This window comes from Diorhabda carinulata, chromosome 3 (assembly GCF_026250575.1).
Source record: "Diorhabda carinulata isolate Delta chromosome 3, icDioCari1.1, whole genome shotgun sequence".
NCBI classification, from domain to species: Eukaryota; Metazoa; Arthropoda; class Insecta; order Coleoptera; family Chrysomelidae; genus Diorhabda; species Diorhabda carinulata.
In genome coordinates this window covers 13,243,743-13,270,753 of record NC_079462.1, presented here as the reverse complement: position 1 = coordinate 13,270,753, position 27,011 = coordinate 13,243,743, and the positions used below count along the sequence as shown (strand labels likewise).

Genomic DNA, 27,011 nt, shown 5'->3' with positions numbered 1-27,011 from the left:
AAAATTCTGCCTGAGAAATGCTTGCTGCGCTGCCCAGACTTTAAGAGTGTTTGGTTCTGGACTCGTACACTCCTATTCCAGTTCCATCTGCTGTTTTTGATCCATCCGTATACCATTTAATGACATTTCTGTTAATTTCTTGTGTGTTGTTTTGGTCCCACTTTTACAGTTTATTATTGAAGTAAATTTTTTCTTAAAACAAAACTTTTGCGATGTGACGTGCTGAGGCATGTCACAGGGTTAGTCATTATTCAGGAACGGCTTTTCTTTGATGATTCCGTCTCTAAACATTTTAAGTGCTGTTTTTTCTGCCACGCTTCTAAGAATTATGTGGAGAGGTGGGAGAGTTAGATGATGTTAATACCCAGCCTGGGAAGATGGGCAGAATATCTCTCATGACTAGTCTTTATTCTGAATACACTTGCTGCATAAAATTTCGGTATGTATGTAATTAAAGAAATAGTTTTGAGATGACTGTAAGATAGGATAAAATTGAAAATAGGTGATATTTGAGGATTGTGAAGCATTATTCCAGGAGACGTATATTTTATATTTGATTGAATTAACCGCATATTTTCTGTATATCCGTTACAAAAACTCCTCCAAGTACTGAATTTTTCTATTGCCATATATTCCAAATAAATGTCATACTCAAATATGATAATATAGTTTTGATGTCACATAAAATAGGACATTTCATTAGAGTTAGATATAATAATACCCATATCTTTTTTATTTGACAACCAGGAAAGGCCCTGTAAGATAACAGACAGCTCCGCTGTGTATATATTTAATATATCGGGTAATCTGATTCGCTAAAATTTGTTAGTATTCTGAATGAATACTGTACATTCACCTGCATCCTTATATATATATATATATATATATATATATATATATATATATATATATATATATATATATATTATATTTTTATACTTCACAAAAATTTACCTAAAAATATGTTTGTATGTAGAAATTTGTTACATATCTTGAAATTATTATTAGAACCGATTGACAATAATAAAATTCCAGTATTTTATTTAAATAAACAAGGAAACGTGATAAAAAAATGCAATTTGTGATGCATTTTATAAGAATATGAGGGTGTATACAATGGCCGAAATGTAACTGTTCCACGAACAAGCTATTTTACAGATAAACCAATTATTTTTAAAAAATAAGCTCATTTCAAAAGATTTATGTAAAATTTTGAAAAATGTCATCAGAAACAAGACGAAAACTAAAATTACAACCGCTGTGGAGAAAGCGTCAACCTTTGAAAAGTCAATCTTCCGTCAAACCGCCCTCAAATATGGTTTTCGTCATCATCTAATATGTTTTCTATTTTTTACAGAACCTTCAATTAGATTTTCTGGCCGACGCAAATCAGTATTCGCAGAAACTTACAATCCAGAAGAGGATGATGAAGACGACGACGGCGCAAAGTTGGTTCATCCGAAATCCGATGAGCAGCGTCAAAGATTGGCTACAGCAGTCAAGAATATTTTACTTTTCAGATCCTTGGATAAAGACCAGATGAATGATGTATTGGACGCCATGTTTGAACGAATCGTAGAAAAGGACGAGTTGGTTATAAAGCAAGGAGATGATGGTGACAATTTCTACGTTATTCAAAGGTAAGTGAAAATATTTTTTGATAATTTATTAAAAACAAAAGTGGTAAATTATATATATATTCAACAAGAATATAGGAAATTTTTCAAAATTGTTTTTCAACTTCAACGATATGTAGAACTTGTATATTGAGCCTGTACTGTACAAAGTCAGATTTTTTAGTTTCATGATAGATAAGGAGACCAGATTTTTAGATAGGCCAACCGGGTCTATTCTGAAGGAGGGAAGGAGGGGGGTATCAACAAAAATTTTATATTTATATATATATATAAACGGTTTCTTGTTGGGAACGTGGCAATGAAACACCAAAGTGGACTAACTTTAATATATTTTCCGAGCTTTCGAATACTTCTGTATTCTGGGAAATAATTAATTAAGTTTTTCGGTGGTTTTGAAACCTATGAATTTAAAATTTTTACAAGAATTAATACAATTCAAAACCATAAATAGCTTGCTAGCACGCAGTACGAGCACGAAGTGTATTATCTGGGAGACAAATACAATGTAACTGAGTAGCAAAAGCAATAAATATGTTAGTCGTCGTAGCCCGTAGGATTCTTAGGACGGAAAAGAATGATTTACATAAATATAAAATTTAATTTAATTCTAAAAGTCGGGACTTTTAAAAAAAGTCGCGGGATGCGGGACAAATTGTGAAAAATCGGGACTGTACCGCTAAAAGCAGGACGTCTGGTCATATTAATGATAAATCAAGAAATTGAGTTTGAATTTCTGGAACTGTTGGTGATATTCATACTCTACCACTACACCAACACTCACAATTACAGTGTCTGATGCGCGTTGCGATAACCAAGTTATCGCCTTCAAAGACTGAACTGTTTACCTTCAGTGTAATTGTGAGTGGTAGTGTAAACAGTGTGTTCAATATATCAATAAATATCTATAAAAAGTAATAGATTGAAAGGAGACGTAATATCAAGAGAAAACTCTAAAAAAGGTAACAAAGAAGAAACATTTTTAAATGTATGAGAACTAAGACAAAAATTTTTAGTACATAACACTGTACGAGGATAAAATAAAAACTTCTTTGAAAATTTATAAAAATTAGCTGAACATTTTCTGTATTTTTCTCTATAGAGGGTGTTTCGGGACTTGATGCAAAAAATTCTGGAGTGAGTAGATTACGGGAAAATAATTCTCCTACGACCGCACGTTTCTGAGTTATAGATATTTAGATATGCGAAGTCAGAACTTATATTTAAGTATATTTTCCAAATTATGAATTTTTAATGGGTAATTACGTATGTCCATGTAATGTGTTTGATGGAATAATTAATTAAAATTAAAATTTATGGTTTAGGAGATATGTAGATTTTTAGGGGAAACCGTTCTCCATAAAGAGACATTCTGAAGAATAGTATCATAAATTCTTATTATTTATTGAGAATACTTCCAAGAGGTATGAAAACACAATCAAACATTTCTAATTGAATTACATACTATCGAACATCGTGTTACTTACATAAGCAAAAAATTAAAATTTAGAAGAATTTAGTTGGTTAGCCTACAGCTTATCAAATAAAAACAAAAAAACTTTAATGAATGTTCGAAGTGGGCACCTTGCACTTCCGGAGTCTACGTAGGATATTTCTTTGAACTAGGAAGAGCATTCCAAGATTCTGCCTTATATCATCACAATGGAAGTTTATTCTATCGATCATTTCGTTCCTTGTGTTTACCGGTGTTGCAAATACTAATCCACCTATTAGGATCAATGTTATTTTTTCTATTTTAATTATTAATCTTTTTCAAGTTTTTCCTTATGCCAGTAATATGATTTTTGATAGTATGTAGTACAAATGTTCATTTATTTATTCATTAACTTTCAAAGAAATGTTTGATTGTATTTTGATACCTCTTGGAAGTACTCTCAATAAATAATAAGAATTTATGCTAATATTCCTCAGAATGTCTCTTTATGGTAAACAGTTTCCTTGGCATGTACAAGGATCTAAAAATATACATATCTCCGAAACCATAAATTTTTAGCAAATTAAACAAAGTGTAACTTTTTGTTAAAAAAAACGATTTTTCGACGCCCCTTCCAAATTTTCCATAATCACAATATATTGCACAGTGCACGCACCTTGCAGTATATTTTACAATAGTAGTTTAAAAAAAATGTTGGATGGAAGTTTTTTAAAATGATTGATGCTATCTTTTTTTTTTCATAACGCATAGGTTTTTAATTATATTCTTCTATTGAAAAAGAAATCATTTTTAATATTTCAATATATTATAATATTACAATATAAAATAGCATAATACAAGCATAACGTTAATTACTGATAATAATGTTAAGAATAACAATAACAATTCTTACGATGTAGCGTAACTAAATATTTAGCAAAAACCATATTGAATCAAGTTTGAAGCGCTATAATTTAGAACATGTGCGTTATACAAAAAAAGTTTCAAATAAAAAACATAGCAAATATAATGATATCCACAATTTTTGTCCTACGATACGCGGTTCGCGAGATATTTAATAAATCGTGTTTTTCAAGATGGCGGCTAAAGTGAAGCCCCCCTCTGTGACGGCTACTTGGACTTACATTCGGGGGACACCCCTGGACTTTAAAAAAAAACTAGCTGTTCCCGTGCATTTTTTACAAAAAAAGCCGGCTCTTGGCCTATTATTAACATATTTTTTAAACTAGTACACGTTGAAAAAATTTCAACTATTCATAATCTATTAATTTACAAATACAACTGTCGAAACCACATAATTCTGCATTTCATAGTTCGAAAGTTAGGTTAGGTTAAGTGTTGGAAATTGAAGTAATTAAAACATTGTTGAAAAAAGTATCAGTTTTTTTCTATTATTAATTGAAAGTGTAATTTGGTAATTTTAAAATGTAACTATATTGACAGAATAAAAAATAATAACGATTTTTGCGTTAAGAGCTTTTATGGTGATACTAAAAGAGCTTATAATATGGTAGCTCACTTATTTGGTAACCAAATGGAGGACGTACCGAAGACGTAACTAATGATGAAAAGTCCTTCGATGTTATGCAGAATTTTGTAGAAAATCCTTGTACATCCACTCGTAGAATGGTAGTAGCATTACAATATGTTACTGTAGGATTCGTCTGTAAGGTTATTGATAATTTTTTTCTTGTCAAGTAACACTAACAGAGAATTATCTAATAATGAATGAAATTTTGTGAACCCAGAAAAACTAAAAATATAATTATATTTTTCTGTGAAATTAAGTGAATTATAAAGTTACTTAATGAAAACACTGTGTATGAGTATCATTACTAATTTATAAAAAGTTTATGTAATCATTACATACTAGAAAGGAATTTTTTAACGTGTGCAATTTCTCGACTAGAATAAACCTTTTTAATTTATAACTCAATAACTGTTATCTGTTTGAACAATTACGAAAGTTTAATCGTAACCTTACTTGTTCATTTCCAGCTGTCCCCGTACTTAAAATTATCACATTAATTAGTTTTTATTTTTGTTTCGCTTACAATTGTTATAAAAATTATCAAAAAAAAGTAAGGTACAAAAAGCAAAATTTCTAAATTGAATTTCTGGATACTTTTGGTAATATTAGTACACTCAGAAACTTTTTACTACCACTAGACTAATACTGATAACACGTGACACGTGTCAAATATTTATAATTCAGTTAATTTCACAGAAAAATATAATGATATTTTTAGTTTTTCTGGGCTCACCAAATTCCATTCATTATTAGATAATTCTATATTAGTGTTATTTACAAGGAAAAAAATTATCAATAACCCTTCAGACAAATCCTACAGTAACATATTGTAATGCTACTGTCATTCTACGAGTGGATGTACAAGGATTTTCTACAAAATTCTGCATAACGTCGAAGGACTTTTCATCATTAGTTAAGTCTTCGTTACGTCCTCCATTTGCATACCAAATAAGTGAGCTACCTTATTATGAGGTCTTTTAGTTTTAGTATCACCATAAAAGCTCTTAACGCAAAAATCGTTATTATTTTCTATTCTGTCAATATAGTTACATTTGAAAATTAGCAAATTACACTTTCAATTAATTATAGAAAAAAACTGATACTTTTTTCAACAATTTTTTAATTACTTCAATTTCGAACACCTAACCTACCCTAACCAAGTTGTTTTCTTCAAAAACCGAAGGTTAACTGTTTATCATTGGTCTCTAAAGACTGTTTTCAAAATGAACGCAGGGTAATGATTTTTGGTGTAGTGGCAGTAAACAGTGTATAAAATTTTATCAGCATCTTAAACAATAATATTTCAGTTAACCAAAAACAGGTCCATGAAGATCTTAGTATATTTTAGTTTTATTGATGTCATTTTCAATTAAAGTGAGAACTTGATTAATATGGTTTTTGCTATATGTCTTTTATTTAAATGAAGCAAGCTAGAAAACTATTAACACTCCAATTTCCATAGCAAGAAAATTTTAAATTACGTTTATCTCTGTGCCAAATGATTATGACCAAACAGAAATTGTTACAAATAAAACAAGTATTCAGGTGATTGGGCATTTAGGTGATTAACTAGCTAATTCTGTATATGTTTAGTTTAGTTTATCGGAAATTTTTGCTTGAATATTCATTAGTAATTTTCATTAATATCACTATCTTCTTAGAATCTTTCCCTTGATTTATATACAGGGTGTTCCAAAAAAATGTGATCCAGTCTCTAGGATAGATAGAATACTGAAAAATATTTGGGATTTGGTTAGTAAAAAAATTCGTAACGCCATCCTTACTTAATTTAAAGGGCGTTGAGGAAAAAAAGTATACACCTTTTTTTCAATTTTGCCGCAACTACTGGCAAAATTGTATTGAAATTTTATTATATATTAAATTAATTATTATTATCATTATTATTATTATTAATTAGTAAGCATTATGTGAATTGAAAATTTTATTCACGCGCAAATGAGACCCTATCGATAAGGCTGAGGGCGTTCTTTTCTTGTAACGTTTCACATAAATCCAATCTAATCAGTATAGGATTTTGTTGTTCAAAATTAAATAAGTATGGGCACTAAACTATTGGAGGTCTCAGTATGAAACAAACAACAATGTGATGATCATGTGTCGCGGTTCTGGGATTCAAACTATTGTGTGTTTCATACTAAGGCCCCCAATAGCTGAGTACCCATAATTATTTAACTTTGAATTTTACACGGCAATAGCATTTTCTCTGAGTTAGCCATGGAAAACTGTCATTCATAGATAGTTATGGCGTTAAGCCATTAATAATTACATTTCTGAAACCTTGTTATTTGTTAAATGAGATATTGTTAATCAAAATGTATTCAAATTTTGAATACACCGACATGTTATTGACCTTAGGCAAGTGTTCAGAAAACTTTAGCAGCTTTATGCAGAAAAGTTTCCTCGAAAAAACTTACTAAGTAAAAATACATTTAGACCCATTAAAAGACGTTGTCGAGAAACTGGTAATGTGAAAGACCTAAGAAAATAAATTCTGGTAGACCAAGAGCAACAAGAACCATTAATAAACAAAATATGATTTTAAATTTAGTTGATCAACATTCAATAGTTAGCGTAAGGAATGTGGCAAGACAAACAAATATGTCTTCTTCTAGTACTTGGAAGATACTTAAAGAGCAACAGCTACATCCTTATCATTATAGACAAGTACAAGAGCTCTTGCCAGAAGATCTATTGGTTATAGTGGATTTTTGTCAAACATTACTAGAAAGGAGAGCCCTCAATCAAAATTTCTTTAAAAGTATTCTTTTTATGGATGAGGCCACTTTTACGCGACAAGGTATGCACACTACTGGTGTTATGAGAATCTACATGTCAAAAGGGTATCACATTACCAACATTAATTTGAAGTTAATGTTTGGGCAGCAACTTCAGGTGACGAATTAATAGGTGATCACATTCTACCTGGAAATTTAATTGGTGATACGTACCTGGATTTTTTAAGCAATCACTTATTCGAGATATTAGAAGATTTAGCGCTAAACGAGCAAAAATTCCTATTTTTTATGCACGACGGAGCACCACATTGATAGAAAGTTGTTGTGTTGAGTAACCATTTTCCGAATCGATGGATTGGTAGGGATGCAGAAGCTCCCATACATTGGCCTCCTCGGACTCAAATTGAATTATCTTATATGTTATAAGCTTTTTTCTAAATGTTCATCTTGTGATTTTTTGTTCAATAAATACATTTATCATTACTTCATACCGGCATAGGTTATTACTTCATAATATTCAAAGCAAAATATTCCGAAAACGCTACTTAGTATTGATTTTTATCAAGAGTACCTTTTTAGTGTGAAAATACATGATGTTTAAGTTTATTAGAAATTTTGCTAAATAAACCTAATATTGAAAAAGTTTGTTCAATACCCCGTGTAACTATCTATCTATGAGGGTCAAACAAATTCGTTGGATGTATCAGCTTCTAAAACATATTTGTATAAAATTTCAATACAATGTTGTTGCGGCAAAATCGTAGAAAATGTGTAGTTTTTTTCCTCGACGCCCTTTATCTTGAATACGGATTGCGTTACGAAAGCAAATCCCAAATATTTTTCAGTTTTCTATCTACCCTAGAGACGGGATCACATTTTTTTGAAACACCTTGTATAAAATTCTTTTATGTTCTAAATTCTGCCGTTCTATATTGATAGCCAAACTGTACCTAACATTGTACTATATCATTAAACAATAAAAATAAGGCCTATGAATTCTACCTTATCACCTAAATTGATTTTAAAAAACGAATTCTTATCGATATAAGTCAAGCTATAAAATAATCAAGTATATAACAATGTATAAATCAAGACACGAGGTACATTTTTCGTTCTCATTTTTCATCTCAAAAAGTCAGTTTTAATAGTAAATTTCTGAAAAAAAAAATAAAAGAAATTTTCATATCTCTACTCTCAGTCTGTCCTTTTGACTGGTAAATTAAAGTCCTAATTTTAAATGTAAATCTGCTGAAAGTTGTACTATCGGCTCTTATAAATTTCAAGGTAATAAACATGTTTTGGTAGGTCTTTGTTGTTCCTACTGTTTTATCTCAAATAATTGATAGAGGCACTTATTATCATTACAAAACATCGATGATAAAAGTACTGATCAATGCGTTCGTTAATCATATTTTCATAATTATTTGTCTATAAAACTTTCTAAGAAACATTACATTTTTATACGATATTAGATTTAACATAACAAAGAAACTGAAGTACAATTTTCTGTTTATTCAACCTAAATAAATGATACCACAGCCAAGAAAAAATGAGAAAGGTTTGTTCTAAGATTACTACACATCCTAGAATGTAAATAAATTATATTAGTACAAATATTTTTTAATAACTAAAGAAATTTTTATTAAAAATATTTTTGACGTATTGACGAATTTCGGTCTTCTAGAATCTAGAAGAAAGAAAAGGAAAAGAAAAGAAGAAGAAAATTAAGTTTATTTGTACAATGACATCATGTGCCCATATAACTATAGTTATTTCTCAATTAATTGATATCATCAAATCGTGGTTTTCCTTCCATTTTCATAATGTCTGTACCTTCTACTACCCGATTCATAGCTTTTCTCGGGCATTGTCAATTCTCGATTACATCCACTACATTCTGCAAGTTATTTAGTGCTATATTCAGCCGTTCTTATTGGTATTGGTCATTGTTACTGAATCTAATTATTTTACCCTAATTTACAGACCCCGTTTAGTTTTCTCTTTCTACTTCATTATTATTTCATCTGTAAAGTGGTCCAAATCTGTATAAAATTTCCTGTAGCTCTCTCATTTTCAACGTATTTAGTTAATTGCAACGAGATTGTACATTTTGTATCTCATCTTGTGAGTTAACGACCGTGTCTTTAAAACACGTGTCAAATTACTTTGAACCTATGAAATAATAAAAAGATAAAAGTGTTTGAATCTAATGTTTTTATGTTTTAGTGGAACTTACCATGTGTTCGTTTCTCCTGACCCGTCAAAAGAACCTAATCACATCCACACTTACGAAGACAGCGGCAGCTTTGGCGAGTTAGCTTTATTGTATAATATGCCTCGTGCTGCTACTGTAAAAGCTGTGACTCAAGGATCTCTCTGGGCTATGGATAGACAGACCTTTAGGCGTATCATTTTGAAATCTGCTTTCAAGAAGAGGCAGATGTACGAAACTTTAATAGAAAGCGTTCCAATGCTAAAGGCTCTACAACCGTACGAACGTATGAATCTAGCTGATGCTCTTGTACCAAGGTAAATATTTTTTGTACCACTTAAAAATCAACTTTCACATTTTGTGATAAAGTAATAGTTTTTCAATAGCAAAATTCTTCACCCTTTTGGTGTCCTACTATCAGAAGCGCATGGATTGAAGCTATCTCACGCTATTTTAAACATTACTGTTTTTTTTTTTTCGAATACATTGCATGCAGGACAACAGCCTTGAATTAACAGAGATCCTGAATACATATAAAATATGTTATTATTTGCAAAATATCTATACTTTTTACAATACCCTTTATATTATTATATATGATGGATCTAGGAGTATTTTGTTGTTGTTTTTGTATTATATAACATCCACATATATAGATATCCAATAATTCACATTTTCGAAAAACTATTTTTTATAAATAAAAATAATAGAAAATTTGGCACACCTGATATGCATATCTGATCTTAACCAATACTGTGGACAGAAATTGGAAGTTGATTTTATCGAGAGATTCAAAATGTTCGTGTTTATTAAGAAACATACATCAGATACTAATGTTTTTTAATGTTAATAATGGTTTTAGTTTCCTCCGTATTCGTTAATAATGATTGTCTATTACGTTTACGATAAATCATTAATTATAATAAAAAAAATCTACAACGCTATTTATATTCGAATTTAAAACGTCCTCGTCCATATATATTTGGCCATATCACGTAAGTATCTAATGTTCATTTTTTAGTTTTCTAATTAAACTTATCGCTTTTATTTGTTCGTAAAATTTAATAACGTGCAAACGATGTACAATATTTTGACTTATCAGGTTCGCCCTTCAGTTTTTTTTTGTTAGCTTCGTTTGATGATAATTCATTTCAATTGAAGTATTAAAAAAGTATTGTCTTTTTTTAACTTCCCTACTGGCACATCGAGTTTAATTAAAACTGATAGAAGCAGTCTCACGAAGCATTTTGAATCATTTTACTAACTTTATGCTATTTTAAACTTGAGATATCTTGTTTCAACCTGTTTAATATATAGGTACGAGTACATATAAAAAATTTTCACGTTCATCAAGAAACTCTAGGAAATACATCACCCGATAACAGAAAGTACACTAAATGCATAGAGTGCAAGTACAGACATAATGATATAATTGTACTTATTGCTTAGAAGAAAATCAAGAATGTAATTAGAGAACAAAATAATTATGTACAAGGTAGCAATCATTCCAATATGAACTTATGGTTTCAAAATATGGAATTGTGCCAATAATTTGAGTAAATAGCAAGCAGCATCACAAAAATCCTGAAAGCGTTAACAGTTACAGTATGAAAGGTATCAACTAAATACTACATCAGGTACTTCAAATCACAATAGTCGATGAGAATAGAAAGAAAAATAAAGCCAAAAATATCATGAGAGGTTAAAAAACCATCTAGTGTGAACCTTCAATAAGGTTAAGAACAGCTATTCTTAGTAAAGAAATACCCGGCAGGATTATTTCATAGAACTAAAATAAATTCTTTCATACATAAATATTGATTGTTATATCTGGTAGCTAATAATTCTTAACATATTAGATTTAATTTGATAAAAAATAATGTATTAGTGAATGATCTTGATAAATTTTTCCTATAATTTAATGTTTTAATTTAATTTGTATTACAGAGTGTTCAACAAGGGGGATAGAATAATAAAACAGGGAGATCCAGCGGACGGCATGTATTTCGTAGAACAAGGTGAAGTTGTTATAAGCGTTTTAGATGATAGTGGTAAAGAAGTAGAGATTAATCGTATTAGCAAAGGTGGTTATTTTGGAGAATTGGCATTGGTGACACATCGTCCTAGAGCCGCCTCTGCTTATTGCGATGGCGAAGTTAGATGTGCATGTAAGTGCCGAATAATAATCTTTTATTATTTTTATTCGTATTAATGAACAATATTAGTGACAAACTGCTTCTAGTTTTGTGTCCTGGGGTTCATTCATAGACGTCATAAGTTTTTAATTCAAAATTTCTTGAGAACTTTTTCATTCCTTATACTCATCCTCTAAAACTTTCGGTAGAGCACTAAAATAGATTGCATGTATAGAAACACAAAAATCTTTTAAACAGTTTCCGCATACTATATATTCATTATCAATAGGGTACTTGAATTTTTTAAAAAGTATTTATTTTTTGTTTATTTTATAAGTTCTTGATATGAAATGTCAGGAAGTAAAATATTTAATTAAAAATGAAAAATAATATCTAATTATTCAATTGAAAATCGCAAAAATTTCAAATTTTTAACTTCATAGGAAAACTATTCTCATTGGTTTTCAGTTGAGACGTCATAGGTTTAATAAAAACATTCAGCAGTTGTCTGCTTGATGGTCACGAGGTTATCGTTGTCGGCAACGAATCGTGTGCAGTTATAGTAGTCAATTTATTAGTTACTTATAAATAAAACATTTTTCTATATTTTTATAGGTTAAGCTCCCATATTATTACATAATCGCGTTAAAAATTAAAATCATAATAAACCCTTTTTGTTGCAGTATATATTTCTTGGCATCATAAAAAAACTTTATCAAGTGTTTTAGTAGTGGTACTTCTTCATCCTGGCACAAAACACGATTTATATACTACCATTTTTCAGATGAATCAAAGTTTAATAATAACGATTATTTTAGAATAACCCAGAGAATTACAGTCGTGTTTACTTTGTATCATATGTTCAGTGTTTATTTTATTCTTATAACGTCACTCAATATGGTGGCATTACTGAAATGTTTAAACTACCTGCAAAATTTTTGAACCTTCAAAATTTTTCTCTATAAATATTGATCAAAGAATTATAAAAAAATTATAATAAAAATTGCGTGTAAATTATCTGAAACTATTTTTTCTCAAACCATGCAAGTACCCTATCATCGTTATAAAAAATTTGATCAACAAAAAAAATCAAATCTTGCCAATAATTTAGTTGGATTAATTAATGAATCCAAAATGTTTGTCCAAATTGTAGGTTTCTGCCTTTTGTAGAATAATTGTTAAAAAGTTTGAGTGGTAAATTAAATAGAAATAATATTATAGTTTTTGTGTGTGTGCCATGGAACATTATACAATAATTTTTTCGGCATAATAAAATTGAAAATGAATATTACATTTCTCAGGAAAAAACCTTATATTCATAATATATACTCTATAAATTTATACTACCTTACATTTTACTTCATAATGAAATTATGGTGAACTTATTTATTTATTAGGTTTTTTGAATATATCTAAAATTTTGCGATTTTGTTAGGAAAGCTAGGGGACTAGTTTAATTGGAAGTGTCTTAAATTGGTTAATCTTTGTTATATTATAATTTACTCATCAAAGTAAAGAAAGAAGTTGATTTAATCCTACATAAATATCTATAAAAATTACAAATCTAGTCATGAAAATATCTTACATTATATCAGAATGATTGACAAAGCCTTGCAGATATTTTACTTTTTTTTAAATCAACATTTTAGAACAAAGAATCCAACACAAGTAGCAAAAAATCAATAAATCACTTGATGAGTTTTACTATTACATGACTTGTGTAGGTTAGAACAACTGATGAATTTAATCTTAGTGGTTTTCTTTGGAACCACATATTTGCCTTTATCAAATCCAATAAGTGAGTGTGAGTTATCTCAAAGAAAACATTGTTTATAGTGCATAGTAATTAATTAATAATGCTCAGTCGTGGTAAAAAACTAGTTGCTTTGTGTAAATCTAATGAAATGAATAATAAAGAATCCATCGATGAGAATAAAAACAATAGAAATCAGGAGTGTATGATTGTAAACACTACAAACACGGTAAGCTTTTTCTCTATCTGTGTATTACTTATAATTCTGTAAACATTAAAAATTAATAAAATACTTTGTATTATTGAAACAATATTTTTTAAAATTTAGGAAAAGGACTCCAACAACTTCAACTTTTGATGTTTATTCAGATGAGTTTGAAAATCGAGAAAATAATCAAGGTATTTGTAAGTATTCCTTATGTGTCGCTCTACAAACAATAACAAATATTTTTACATGATAAGAAAGATCGACTCCAACATTACAGAGAAGTAGCCAAAAAAAAGAAATCAATAGAATAAAGCCAAACTAGAAACCTGGAAATGCAATATAGTAAAGAAAAAGAGATCTGAAGGTCTTCCTTATATCACAAGGTGTGGTGAATGCTTAGCCAAGGTATGCATTGATAATTTTTCCAAAGAGGACCGAATTGAAAGCGGCCGAATATTTTGGGTGTTTGATTACAATAGACAAAATGACTTCATATTTAATTCTGTCCCACTAGCTAGAAGATTTGTGAAAGCTTTTAAACCTTAAAGTACATCAAGGATTTATTTTCTTGAAACTAGTATAGGGCAGTTCAGGGTTTGCAGCTCATTTTTTCAAGCAACTCTTTATATTTCCAATGGCCCCATCAACAAAGCATTTTTCACCGTCACACCATCAGGGACATTTGGCGAGCTGAACAAAGCCTCCACCAAACAGAACTGTACTGTTAGCATTCACCTATATAAAAAAATATTTGTACAGAATTTAATCAAGAAGCCAAAAGTAAGGGCAAAGAGCGTGCAAAATCTGACAGCAAATTTCAAACCTATACATTTAAGCTGCAATAAGTAATGCAGCTTCCAATATATGCGGTTTCCCAATTTTATTATATCCGGAAAATTTCAGTGTATAACTTAACGTTCTTTGAAAGCAAAAACAAAGAGGGTAGTTTTTTTTAATGAAATAAATGGTAAAACAGGCTCTGATGAAGTTGGTTCTATTATAACGAAATTTATATCAATGCTACCTAGTGGAATAAAAGAAATCTCCTTATTTTCCGACACCTGCTCAAGACAAAATCGCAACCAGCACGTTGTCGCTGCTATTCTTTATACTGTTGTGATATCAAGTTATTTAGAGGTAATAGAATATACATTTTTAGAATCCAGCCATTAATACATGGAATGTGATTTCATGCATTCCACTAAAGAAAGGAAAATGAGAAGTCAGGAGATATTTATTATGAACGACTATACACGAATATTTGTAGGAGTCACCTTACAATGCTTTGAGCTAAGGTATATAGATTTCTTAGATTTGGGATATCTAAGTTCATGAAAAATGAAAAAACCGATCTAGAAACAAAGTTAATTGGCTAAAAACCAAATGTTTCAAATTTTTAAAAGCCGAGCAGGTACAGTTACAAAGACGATTATGAAGCCTTAGAAATTAATAGCTCATCAAATCGTGGAAGATCACGAATGATGACATTTATTTCTCAGCCTTCATCCATGCCTATAGTGACCAATTACAATTGATTAAAGCAAAGAAAAAAGATTTGATCCAACTTTGTGACAAAGGAATCATTCCAGAGGTAGTCCATCAGTGGTATAGAAATATATCTTCTCTGGGAACTTCAGATGAAAGCTTTGTATAGATGATATCAGCGATGAAGAATTGACACTTGATTAATTTAGACCCGTAAAATTTTTATAAGATTTTTCTGTGTATAACATGTTGTATTTTGTAATTGTTTATAAAATATTTTTGAAATATTTCTCTCTTTCAATAAAAGGAATTTAAAAAAAATAATATTTTATTTCACTTATACCCAACATCATTATTGGAAAGTAAGACGCATTAAGTGCGAAAATTAAATTTTCGTCTACTATGAGTCAAGTATTAATTTCAAAAAATATAATTTAAAATTAGTTCAAAAAAGGAATCGATTGGAAATTTTGATGATTTATCATTTCCCTTTTTTATAAGTATAATCCCGTTTTTTGCTCTCCTGAAAAAATTTGATTTTTTCACTTAATAACTTTTACCTCCAAGCAGACGATTTATTGTATAAATTAACTGTACATAGTCTCACATATCACACTCGTATGGTAATTTTTTTTAAAAAACCGCAATTGACTAAATCTGTTATAGGTTCGATAATTTGTATATAATGCTTTAAAAAATAAAAATTGATAAAATAATACAATCGAAAAGATGAAAGAAGAACAAAATATGCTATTGTTCTCTCGTCAATGTGGTACTTGGGGTCTGGGCCGTTAAAAACTCATCTGGACCAAGATGAAAAACATTAGAAATATTCATTTTTCACATTATTATTATCTCACAATCATTTGCACATAATTAATTTTTTAACCCAACTGAAACAAAGTGTTATGAAATCGACATTACATATTTATATCAGTCTATGTTTGCAAAATGTGCCTTTACATTCATTCTGTTTTATTTCAACAAACTTGGAATTTTAAAAATATTTTATATTATAATAATTACATTTTAATTGTACTTACCTAATTATTCTGGGTTAAATTATATACTTCCTGCCAACAATTTTCCATTAAATCTAATGATATGAATAGGTTATGAAAGCAATGTAACTTCAAAATTCATTTAATGTACCTATTTATGGACCACCTATTAATATTTCAATTGTTTTACAGTTTTGGATGTGGAGGCTTTTGAACGATTGTTAGGACCTTGCATGGAGATTATGAAGCGCAATATTACTGATTATGAAGAACAAATGCTCAAAATATTTGGCTCGAAGCAAAATATTCGAGATATCCGATGAAGGGAGACTAGTATCAACCACCTCTGACAATAGCCCTGTTTTATTTTAAATTATCACATTTACTCATTGACAAGAAACGTCGTCATCTATACACACACACATTAAAACATTCAAATATCTAGGGCATTATTAAATTTTAAGAGAAATCAGAGGATGGAACAGTCTAGTCATTGTATATATTAATATATTTAAAAAAATTATATCATTAATCTTGGTACCAAGTCCCCCTTGTGCTTTATTGTTCAATGTAGGGCAACGGGAATTCTGCTGGTAAGAAACCCCGTTGAAACATTTTATCGGCAATTTTCGATGTGTATTTTTCTTCCTAGGTGTGAAACCCGGTTGATTGTAAGTGTTCCATTTTTTTGTTCATCAGAGTGAATATACAGAGTTATGTTTCTTAAACTGGAATTTTTTTAGATTATCAATAATGGATATTGTTCTATTTATTTCTTATTATTCAGTTGATTGTCTATATTTATAATTTCCATTTGTGAACTCCAGTTAAAATAGAATACGAAAAAAGTGTTGGCGCAATTTATGTGGTTTAATCAAAATTATTAAACAAGTAAAATATTTGCTATATAGTTTAGTTTGAAATTAATGGTGATCATTTTCAAGAAAGTATTATATGCTGTTGTAAGATGTCTTATATAGCCTTGTCAGATGCCATATTGGATCCTTCTCCAAATAATGTGTTATTTGAGAAATTGCAAAGTAACTTAGATGCTTGAAATACGAGAACCCGTTTATCATTATTGGTTTTAATATTTTTTACTAAAATCTAAAATATCAAAAAAAAAGTTATAATATTGTGTTTAAGGCTCCTCGTAATAATTGTGAGGCTGCTTAAGTGAGACAGACATCTAAATATGTAAAAAGGCCATCAAAATGACGAAGAAAATAAGACTTCGTGACCATTAAATATTGAGAAAACATATATATTACAAAAATGTCCAAGTCCAAACTAGAAAAACAGAATTTTTAGAAATGGTTTACAACTTTCTGCAACTTTCAATTACGATATATCATTATAGCATGCATATGATAAGAGACATTTTGAATAAACAGGTTGTAAAGTAGCTTGTTGTAACACATTGGTATAAAATTCTGATTTTAAGAAATTATTCAACAATTGAAAAGCCACAATATTATTTCATTAAAAATCTCATTTCTTGCAGGCATCAAAACTGCCTATAAAATATTTGAGAATTGTCTATTACAAAAAACTTTTGTTTTTGGAATAACATATCACTGCAAAAACACTTTATTCGCTTTATTGGTGCTGCTTTTTAATATTTGCTCAATTAGTCATAAATTAACCACTTTTGTTTCACTTATTTTTGAGTTTTGTCAAAATTTTATGCTATTTTTTCAAATTCCATTATTATTAATAAATATTTGTTCATATTTATTTTATTTTCAAAAAATGATAAATTTAAATTTTTACGGAGCTTACATATTTGGAATCAATAATGTTCAAACTTATCATCATTTTCAGTTGAATTTAGTTTTTGTAGAAATATCCTGTAAATTTATTACAAAAAAAATCACTCTGTATACTCACTACTAATGTCCTATTTTCCTTTTTAATTTATTAAATTCATAATGAATCTCAAACATTATACTTTGTGGCTTACAAATAGTTTTTGTAAACTCAAGATACTAAAAATTGATTATGAATTTACCGGATTCTATGAATAATCACTATATTCTTTCTTAGAATTTTTTATGTAATTTGTGTGAAACTGACCATCAGTTTTTTTTTAATTTAACTATTATGTGACTGTTAGCTTCATTTTAATAGAAATGTCTCGATCCATTTGTGATATTTATACTAAACACTGTTTATTACCACCATTAACTTACACTGTTAGGTCCTATCGTATGTCCATGGTTCATATTTAGTTTGAATAACCAAACCCATACACATCCAGTGAAACAGTTGTAATTTATAGAGATGTATTTAGGTTGTTAAATATTTAACATTGATAGTTCTATCGCCTGTAAACATTTTTCCAATGGTGTATATTTCTTAATCAGCATGTACAATCTTAATTCCAAAATTTCAGAGTAGTTGCATATTTATTTTTCATTTATTTTATAATATGATCATACTATAAAAATATAATTAATAGATTTGTTTTTGTTTAAATAGCAATTTATGTGTAATGTATACATAATAATAAAACACAGACATGGTTTTAGTTTATTAATTAAATTTTTGGAATTATATGGAGCTTTTCAGTCACTTATATCTTATGCCATTACAAATAAAACTAGGTAGAAAATTTTTTTAAAACTATACATTTCCCACAGTTGCAGATCTATACCAGTTGACAGTTGACCGCATACAATCCCCCGTATCTGAGTTATAGGCATTTAAAGTTGTGAAATCAGAACATTTATTTGAATAAATTTTCTAAATTCAATGAATGATTACATATGTCAATGTAGTGTAATTGACGAAATAAATAAATCTACATTACTATCTGAAGGCCAGGGGCGGCTCATGCCCAATGGTTAACAAACCGTACAGCCTCTTCAATTTAAAGATAGAAAAAATAAATTTTTCAATCGATTTTTTAACAATAAGGTATTCTTTATTTAACTAGAAAAAATTTATGGTTTAGGAGATATGTAGATTTTTATATCGTTGTACATGCCAAGAAAACCATTCGCAATAAAGAGATATTTTGAAGAAACTTATCATGAATTTTAATTATTTATTGAAAATACTTACAAAATCTCATCTATTACAATTCTGTAGTATAATAATTCATTATCACACACAATCAATTATATTAAATGTCTCAGAAATGGTTTGCAATTTTATCCTATTCTGAAAGGACAACTTGAATCTTTAACATGAAGTAGTTTCTGATTTTTAAATATTACTCCTTATTCATTTGAAAACGGTTTTTCTCATATATATTGAATAAATGTTTTGTTTTATACTTTTTATTTGAAAAATCACATTATTTGTATTTGAAATATAGAAATACATCTATTCAATAGTAAGTACTTTTAACTAAAAAATCGACAATTATAAAATAACCCTATAATAAATATGAAACGTCAAAAAGTATTTAATTTCAAATTAAAATATATTATAATGAAGTATGAGTCATCATAGAATTTTTTAAGAATTGTATATTCATCCAATTTATATGGGAAACAAAGCAAATTTGAATAGTACAATTTTATACATATGCTTGATAGATTTTAATAATCTACCCATTATCATAATGCTACTACGTTAATGAGTAGCAATGGCAATACCATATGGCAAAATTTAAGTGACATACTGACCCATTTATTTATTTTTATGTTGTAACTAGAAAACAATTATTAATGGTTATTGCTCTAGTGAAGAAGAAAAAAAGAAAAAATAAATTTCGTTTATATCTCTTGTTTCTCTGGAATTGCATAGCTTTTTTGATAATGGTTTATACCTGTATTCAGTTTATGTTTTTATTGCATTCTATTATATTTTTTTTGTTTGAATATGTTAATTGTTTGTTTCAAAACTTAAATGATGTTTTATTCTACAAATCATTTGAAATGTTTCAACAGTACAAACTTGATTGATTTCTTTCAACTTGATTCCAGCCATTTTATAGTTTTAAAGATATCAATGTTAATGAAATTATAGTATACTACACAATTTTACCCTGTGTTATTTCTGGTTCCAGTCGTACTATTCTAATTAGACTACATGGTTTCTCATTCGCATGTTATTCTTCTTTCCCCTTTAAATTAGCTTTTACTTATACGACCACGCAATTATCAAATATTCTGGAGTGTTTTATAAATATTTTTGAACTATCAGGTATAAAAACTATATCCAAAGCCTTGGAGTACTTTCAGAAATTTTTAGGACAATTTCAAAACAATTATAGAATACTCTTTATTTTTCCTATATTTATATTTTCTTCTTTTTTCCTTTACTTCTATGCTTGTGTTTATACATCATTATTCAGCAACTATATATAGAGATAAATAATAATTTGATATATAGAATGAACCAATGCTTACGCATGAATAACTGAGAACTTATATAAAATTATTTTTCTATGTATAATCTTGGACAACCTGTACTGGAATGTAATTGAATAAAAATTAGGATTTTTTTACCATTAACAAAATTAAATTCAGACTAAAAATAACTTGTAAAAAAAGTGATCCAGTAACTGTAAGAAGTTACACATATCATTTCATTTCAGGTTAATGAAATTCAGTAGAAAACAAGATATTTGTAGTGTTTCCAATGAGAAAAGGAATTTACTTGTAGAATTTGTTGGATTTATTCTCGTTTGATAGATATTTTCAAAAAATTATAATCTAAAAAGTGTAGGTTTTGTTAACATATGTTTAATCTAATAATGGAGTTGACGCAAAGATTTATCAGTGATAGTGTTATTATTAAAGCGTTATATTTAAATTTCGATTTTTATAAGTTGTCTTACTCGGATAATGCAACTTCCACAACGAGAAATGGATAGAAAATACCAAAATGTGATTCAATCCTTTAATGTTGTTTCATACTCTGATTAACATCCTGTACTCTTAAAACTTAAAAGTCGACATTTTCTATTGAAACATCTAAGTTGTCTATAATATACATAAATTACACAACTAGATGTTAATTTCAACTAAAATATGTATTCATTTATTATAAGAGCTTTAAACGATATAATCAATAAGTTTACATGAAACCCATCTAAATGACCAATATCAATAAACATAATACCAATTTCAAAGATGTATAGTCTTAAATTAAATTATTAATATTTTTTATAAATTTACATTTAGATCTAATATAGTTTTTATGCTATTCTTAATATAAAACTATGTTTCAATGAATCTAATTCTGACAAATTCTACATTGCCCTATCACAATTTCTTATATTTAAATGTGTAGATATAGATAGATGTAAAATGTAATAACTTGCCATTCGGTTTATGAAAAATAGCATAGACTGAATTTCAAGAAAATAAATCATCCTACATGTTATTTGTCGAATTGTATGTTAACCGTTATATGGTATGTGTTTTTCATTCTAAATCTTATCCGATTCTTTTAATGCCAATTTCCATTATTTTTATTTTGTAAATATGGTTCAAGTTTTTGTACACAATTAAATACTTCACCTGGAAATTATTCGTTTTGTGTTTAAATGTCTGATATGATTTAATTATTGTGAAAATCTTAATTTACATAAAGTATAATCTAGCACACATTTATAAGAACGAAAATAACGCACAATCAATCAGATTCGGATATAAATCAAGAGCGAGGTCACTTGTTGGTGGGTGATTTTATAATTACAAATTATAAACTTACCAATAAAAACCAAAATGTATATTAAGTTTTATATCTGTCAACAACAAAATCGCTGAACTATTTTTTTGTTACTTGATAGCATGATATATATATATATATATATATATATATATATATATATATATATATATATATATATATATATATAGGAACTTTTCAATCCAGAAGCTTTCAGGAACAAAGAAATGATCCGAGGAATTTTAACGCCGGTTCTTGGCTTAATAACTTGAGAATGATTATGTCATCAAATTCAAGAATCTGACAAGTTGTTTTCTGGATTGAATATATAAGTATTCAAGCACTAACTGAACCAAAAAAATTTAAATATAATCAATGGAATTGAAAAAGGTATGAATAATCATAGCGCATATTTTCAAGTAATTCAGATTAAGCTATTTACGATATGATATAAGAAGCATATCTTGAATATCTTTCCATATACATTGGTAGTTTTTTTTTATATATAATACGATTGAGTTGTAAAAAAACACGTGTATTGATTCAATATGTTTACAGGGCTTTATCACATGCTATATTCTAAATTGTTTGGAGTGTTTCATCTTGATTTAAATCTTATTTTGATTACCCTACCGAGCTTAGCTATTTGTAATTTGTATTTATTGTGAATAACTTTATTTGATACTAATTGATAAACAATTACCAAAAACCATGAAAGACCATGGTTAAGGAAAGAGTATATAATTGTATGTATATAACTACAAGCCCATAATCCTTCAACTTGTTATCTTACAGATCTCATAAGGTACATTTACTACCAAGAGAGATATTTAGATAAAAAAATTCGGATGGGGCGACTAAGGCAATTTCTTTTATTGCTAAATAACTACACGCACGCACGCGCGCATATACACACATAATATCCTAGTAATCAACTTTTGATTCTAATTATGATATATACTGCAGAGTATTCTCTTTGAGTGACGAAATTAGGGATGAACGGCTTCTTCTAATTTCGTGTCATTAGCAATTTCAAAAATTCTGCTAATATTGAAGTAGTGGACGTTATCATAAAAGCCATGTAACATATCTATTTTTGCACAATTTCTTCCATTTCTCTTGCATATTCTTCCTAACAAAATTCGTTAGTTGGGTAATACACTATATTTGCTTATTATTTATGAGAATTACTAGAAAAGCGGTTTATAAATAATTTAATTGAGACTGGATACTATGATACTATAAAATGGAATGATGACTTCTTTTTCAACGAATACCAATTTCTAAAGGATAATGGTATTATCAAGTCTTGAAAAATGGCAATTTAGAAAATTAAAAAGACAGTTCAACAAAGGAAATCAATGTGGCAATGGTATATGCACAAATATGAATTATCTGCTATTGGTAAAATGTTAAAAACGATTTAAAATCAATATCAACAATTTGAAAATGTATTTTCTCAGAAAAAGTCTCTTACTATTATAGCGGAGAAGAAAACAAAATTCTAACTATTATTCTAAAGTTCAATTCACTAGTCAAAAATAGGTTGATAATCAAAATTCAAATTTGTGATTTACCTTTGCGAGTTCAGCAACCTAAAGCTAGATAGTGTTTTCACAAATCATTAATATGAGCTTATTATAGATAAATTTTAGTTGTTTTTTCTCGATCTTTTTATGTTTGTATGTTTCTGGTAATAAAAATCTTTACTGCAGTAATTGTGAACCTTCAAACTATTGTATATGTTTATTTATAGATCAATCGAAATAAATTGTTTAAAAAGTCGTTGGCGTTTCATTCCATTCATTTAGGGCGCAAAGCAATTTACCTCAGTGAAAGCAATAAAAAAGGTTAATCTGTTTTAGGTTCATTAAATGGGGCAACAGATTTCTATATAGAAATGTTCTAGGAGACACATTCAACTTTTTAAAAATAATTTGTTTGCAATAAACGACTTCCAAATCTATACAGAATGTAACAAATCTATACTCTATTAAATCGATGGCAATAAAACAATAAATAATCTTTATAAATTACATTGAACTTATATTTATTGGTTCCGTGTTTTGGAATCCGCTGACCATATGAATATTATTTATTGTTCGTTGAAATCCGTTGATAATTGAGCAGTGTCCGGGACCTTTCATATTTCTCCTCCCTTCGTTCTCGAAATCTCTGAGAACAGATCTTGGAGTATCTGGATTTGAGTGGATTGCAACTTGGGACCATATAAAAATATGGGACTTCTTTTTCGTTTTATTACAACCACTGTTGTAAAAATGGCTGAAATAATCAAGATTATAATCAAAGAAATACTACTGAGTCTAACAGAAAATTGCGGCAGAAGTGGAATCGGTTCAATTGTTTGAACGTGTCCAGGCGTCTGTGGAATTTGGATTCGGATTCAGCTTCATTGGGACTACTTGCGGCACCGTAATTTCTAGTACCGTTTTCTTATTGTATTGTATTCTTTCTATAACAATTGGCTCGTTCGTCATTAAAATGCTACTTCTCCTAATATCTTGGTTTTGAATTTTGCTAAGGTGGACTATTCCTAATAAAAATACTTTACTGGTTTCTTGAGAAAAGTTCTCTGATTTGATAGACAGTGCAGTTTTCGTACCACTTACTATTCGTGTAGTAATGTGCAGGTGGCAGAACTACTTTTGGGTTTTGGGTAAATACTGAATGTAAGGTAAGAGTGTGGATAAAGGTTGGGGATTTTTAGCATTATGAGCAATGTTTTAGTGGTAACGCAAACTAATGATTTCGAGGATTCAATTAATTGACAGGGATGTTCGCCATTGATTAAAAGTGAATTTTGAGAGTATGTTTCTAATAAATCTTATTCTAAAGTTTGCAGATCATCTAAAGTAAAGAGTTCAATATTCGAAAGGTCTTGCTGGGATAAGGTTATAGTTCGAATTAGCTTCAATAGGAAATCGTTTATAGTTTGAGGTTCAATATTTCAATATGAAGAGCAATGTATTTATTGAAATCGGATAACTTGTTTACTGCAGCAACAATTATTTTACTATTATTATTTATCAAACTCAGAAGATTGATAAATCTCATATCAATAGACAATGAAATTAAAAGTTCTTCTTGTGGAAATACTCATAGGTTAGTTTCTGATAGAAATAGTTTGTACACCACTCATAGGTCGAGGCATATCAAGAAGTTGGAAAATTTGTTTGGGAATTTGGATTATCTACAAAAGAATTGCTAGTAGATGGATAATTGAATGATTGATTATCACTAAAAGTATTAGGCTGAGATTTATTGAAACTTTATTGGAAAGATAAGAGTTATTTCGAGGTGGATTTGGGTTAATAATAGAGTGAAAGTTTGATTAAGCCTATTGTGATTTGAATGGAAGGAATTTTGTTATGGTTTTTGGTTAGGGAGTAATCTTCGATTTTGTTGGCTCCTTAAAAAGTTCATATATAATTGTTAATTTTTTGGTTGTCATAGAAGATACATTTTTGTAGGGCTTCGTCAAGAGAATTTATTTGAAAATGTCATAAATAATCGCAATAAGTCTCGTTGATGCCAGTGCAAAACGTTTAAAGAGCAATCTTTTTTAAATATGGGGTCTTGAAATTGACAGTCTCGACATTGTCATTAAGGGCTATATGTTGAAGAGATTATTTGGTGACATTGATCGTATTACTCGTTATCATACTGAACTGAAGTAGATAACTGTGTTAATATGCATATGTCGAATATGTTAAATTTAGGTAATTTAAGAAATATCTAAGTTCACCAATAATATTGGCGTTTTATATGAATTCTTGAGATTGAGTGAGATTATGTGACCTAAGAAACGTAATTAAGCTATCTACCAATTTTACAAATGTTGAGAGATTATCTTTCGAACTAAATTCAGGTAGATTTGCACAAAGGCTGGAAATATCATTGTTTTGAAGAGACATTCTCAAGCTATCAATGTTTCGAGGTCCTGAAATTTGATTTTCAGAAGATCAAGAACTATTAGCTGAAGTAGAACTGTTCAAAGGGTTTATAGAGAGACTTGACAATAAAGTTTGTTAGTTTTTACGGAAATATCGTCAAAAGTGTTTATAAATAAGGAGAAAGAGGAACGTTGTACTTACAAGAGGATGATCACTGGTGATGTTTACGTTTTTCGCCTTGGTTCGATAGATTGAACTTATTTATTTGATCCGTGTTTTGGAATTCGCTCTCCATGTGAATATTATTTACTGTTCGTTGGAATCCGCTGGTCGTTAGGCAGTATCAATGACCTTTCATATTACATTACATTTCATAAACAACAAAAAAGAGAATACACTTCAAAGCTTGTCTGTTACCATTTGACCCAAAGCGAGTAGCACGCGTGGCTCAAGGGATCAAGGGATTACAATTGGAAATGAAAATATTAGTAGTTAATTAGTTTTTCTCTATAACCTGGCCGGTCGGTAGTGAGAGCAATAAAAACGCGTGGTCGGCTCATGGGATGCTATAATCTGGCCGGTCGGTAGTGAGAGCAATAAAAACGCGTGATCGGCTCATGGGATGCTAGTGGTACCTTTTATAACGATTCGTATTGGATGAAGCAATGTCTGAAAAAGTCAAGTTCACACAGCTGCAAGTTACATTAATTTATTATTATTATATTCTAAAAATTTTATATTAATAATTATTTTAAGCTTTTGTTTTATTATGTTATTTATTTACGTTGATAAAAATTAAAAATTAAACTACATTTCTAACATGCGCTTTTACAGTAAGAAATATGTGACTGTATAATAGCGCATGTTAAACTTGTAATTTAATTTTTATCATTCTTTAATATGTGGTATTATAGTTATGTTATACATTGACTATCCTCTATTTTAAAATAAATTTTATTGTTAAAAGTGGCTGTGATATTCATAGAACTAAATTTAAACTGTCTATTTACGTTATTCAATCTGAAGAACAATCATTTCTAAACGTGTCATTGCTTTAATACTTTTAGAATTTTGACAAAATTCATCTGAGGATACAAAGCATAATAAATATTTATTATTTATAAAAACTGGAGCGATTTTCCTCATTGCAACCAAGTTATTGTTTTTATTGTAGTTGCAATCTTTTGGTTAGTGTGGGTAAAAAAATATTCCAAGACTATAATGTTTACATATTGGATAAAAGTGGCACTGTTTTTAAATTCCACCAATAAAACGCTAAGACGACAAGAGTCACAATG

General features: G+C 29.0%; 1 protein-coding gene across 2 annotated transcripts in view; it reads left to right on the top strand.

Annotated features, from left to right (window-relative positions):
• Positions 1 to 23,584, top strand: part of LOC130891153 (cAMP-dependent protein kinase type II regulatory subunit) — a 51,257-nt gene extending 27,673 nt beyond the window's left edge. For both annotated transcript variants that reach the window (XM_057795737.1, XM_057795738.1), the window contains exons 2-5: positions 1,358 to 1,640; positions 9,604 to 9,906; positions 11,537 to 11,757; positions 16,364 to 23,584. In XM_057795737.1, coding sequence (XP_057651720.1) covers positions 1,358 to 1,640; positions 9,604 to 9,906; positions 11,537 to 11,757; positions 16,364 to 16,494 — 938 coding nt within the window. In that variant the 3' untranslated portion in view covers positions 16,495 to 23,584. The remainder of the gene's footprint in view (positions 1 to 1,357; positions 1,641 to 9,603; positions 9,907 to 11,536; positions 11,758 to 16,363) is intronic.
• The last annotated feature ends 3,427 nt before the right edge of the window (positions 23,585 to 27,011 follow it).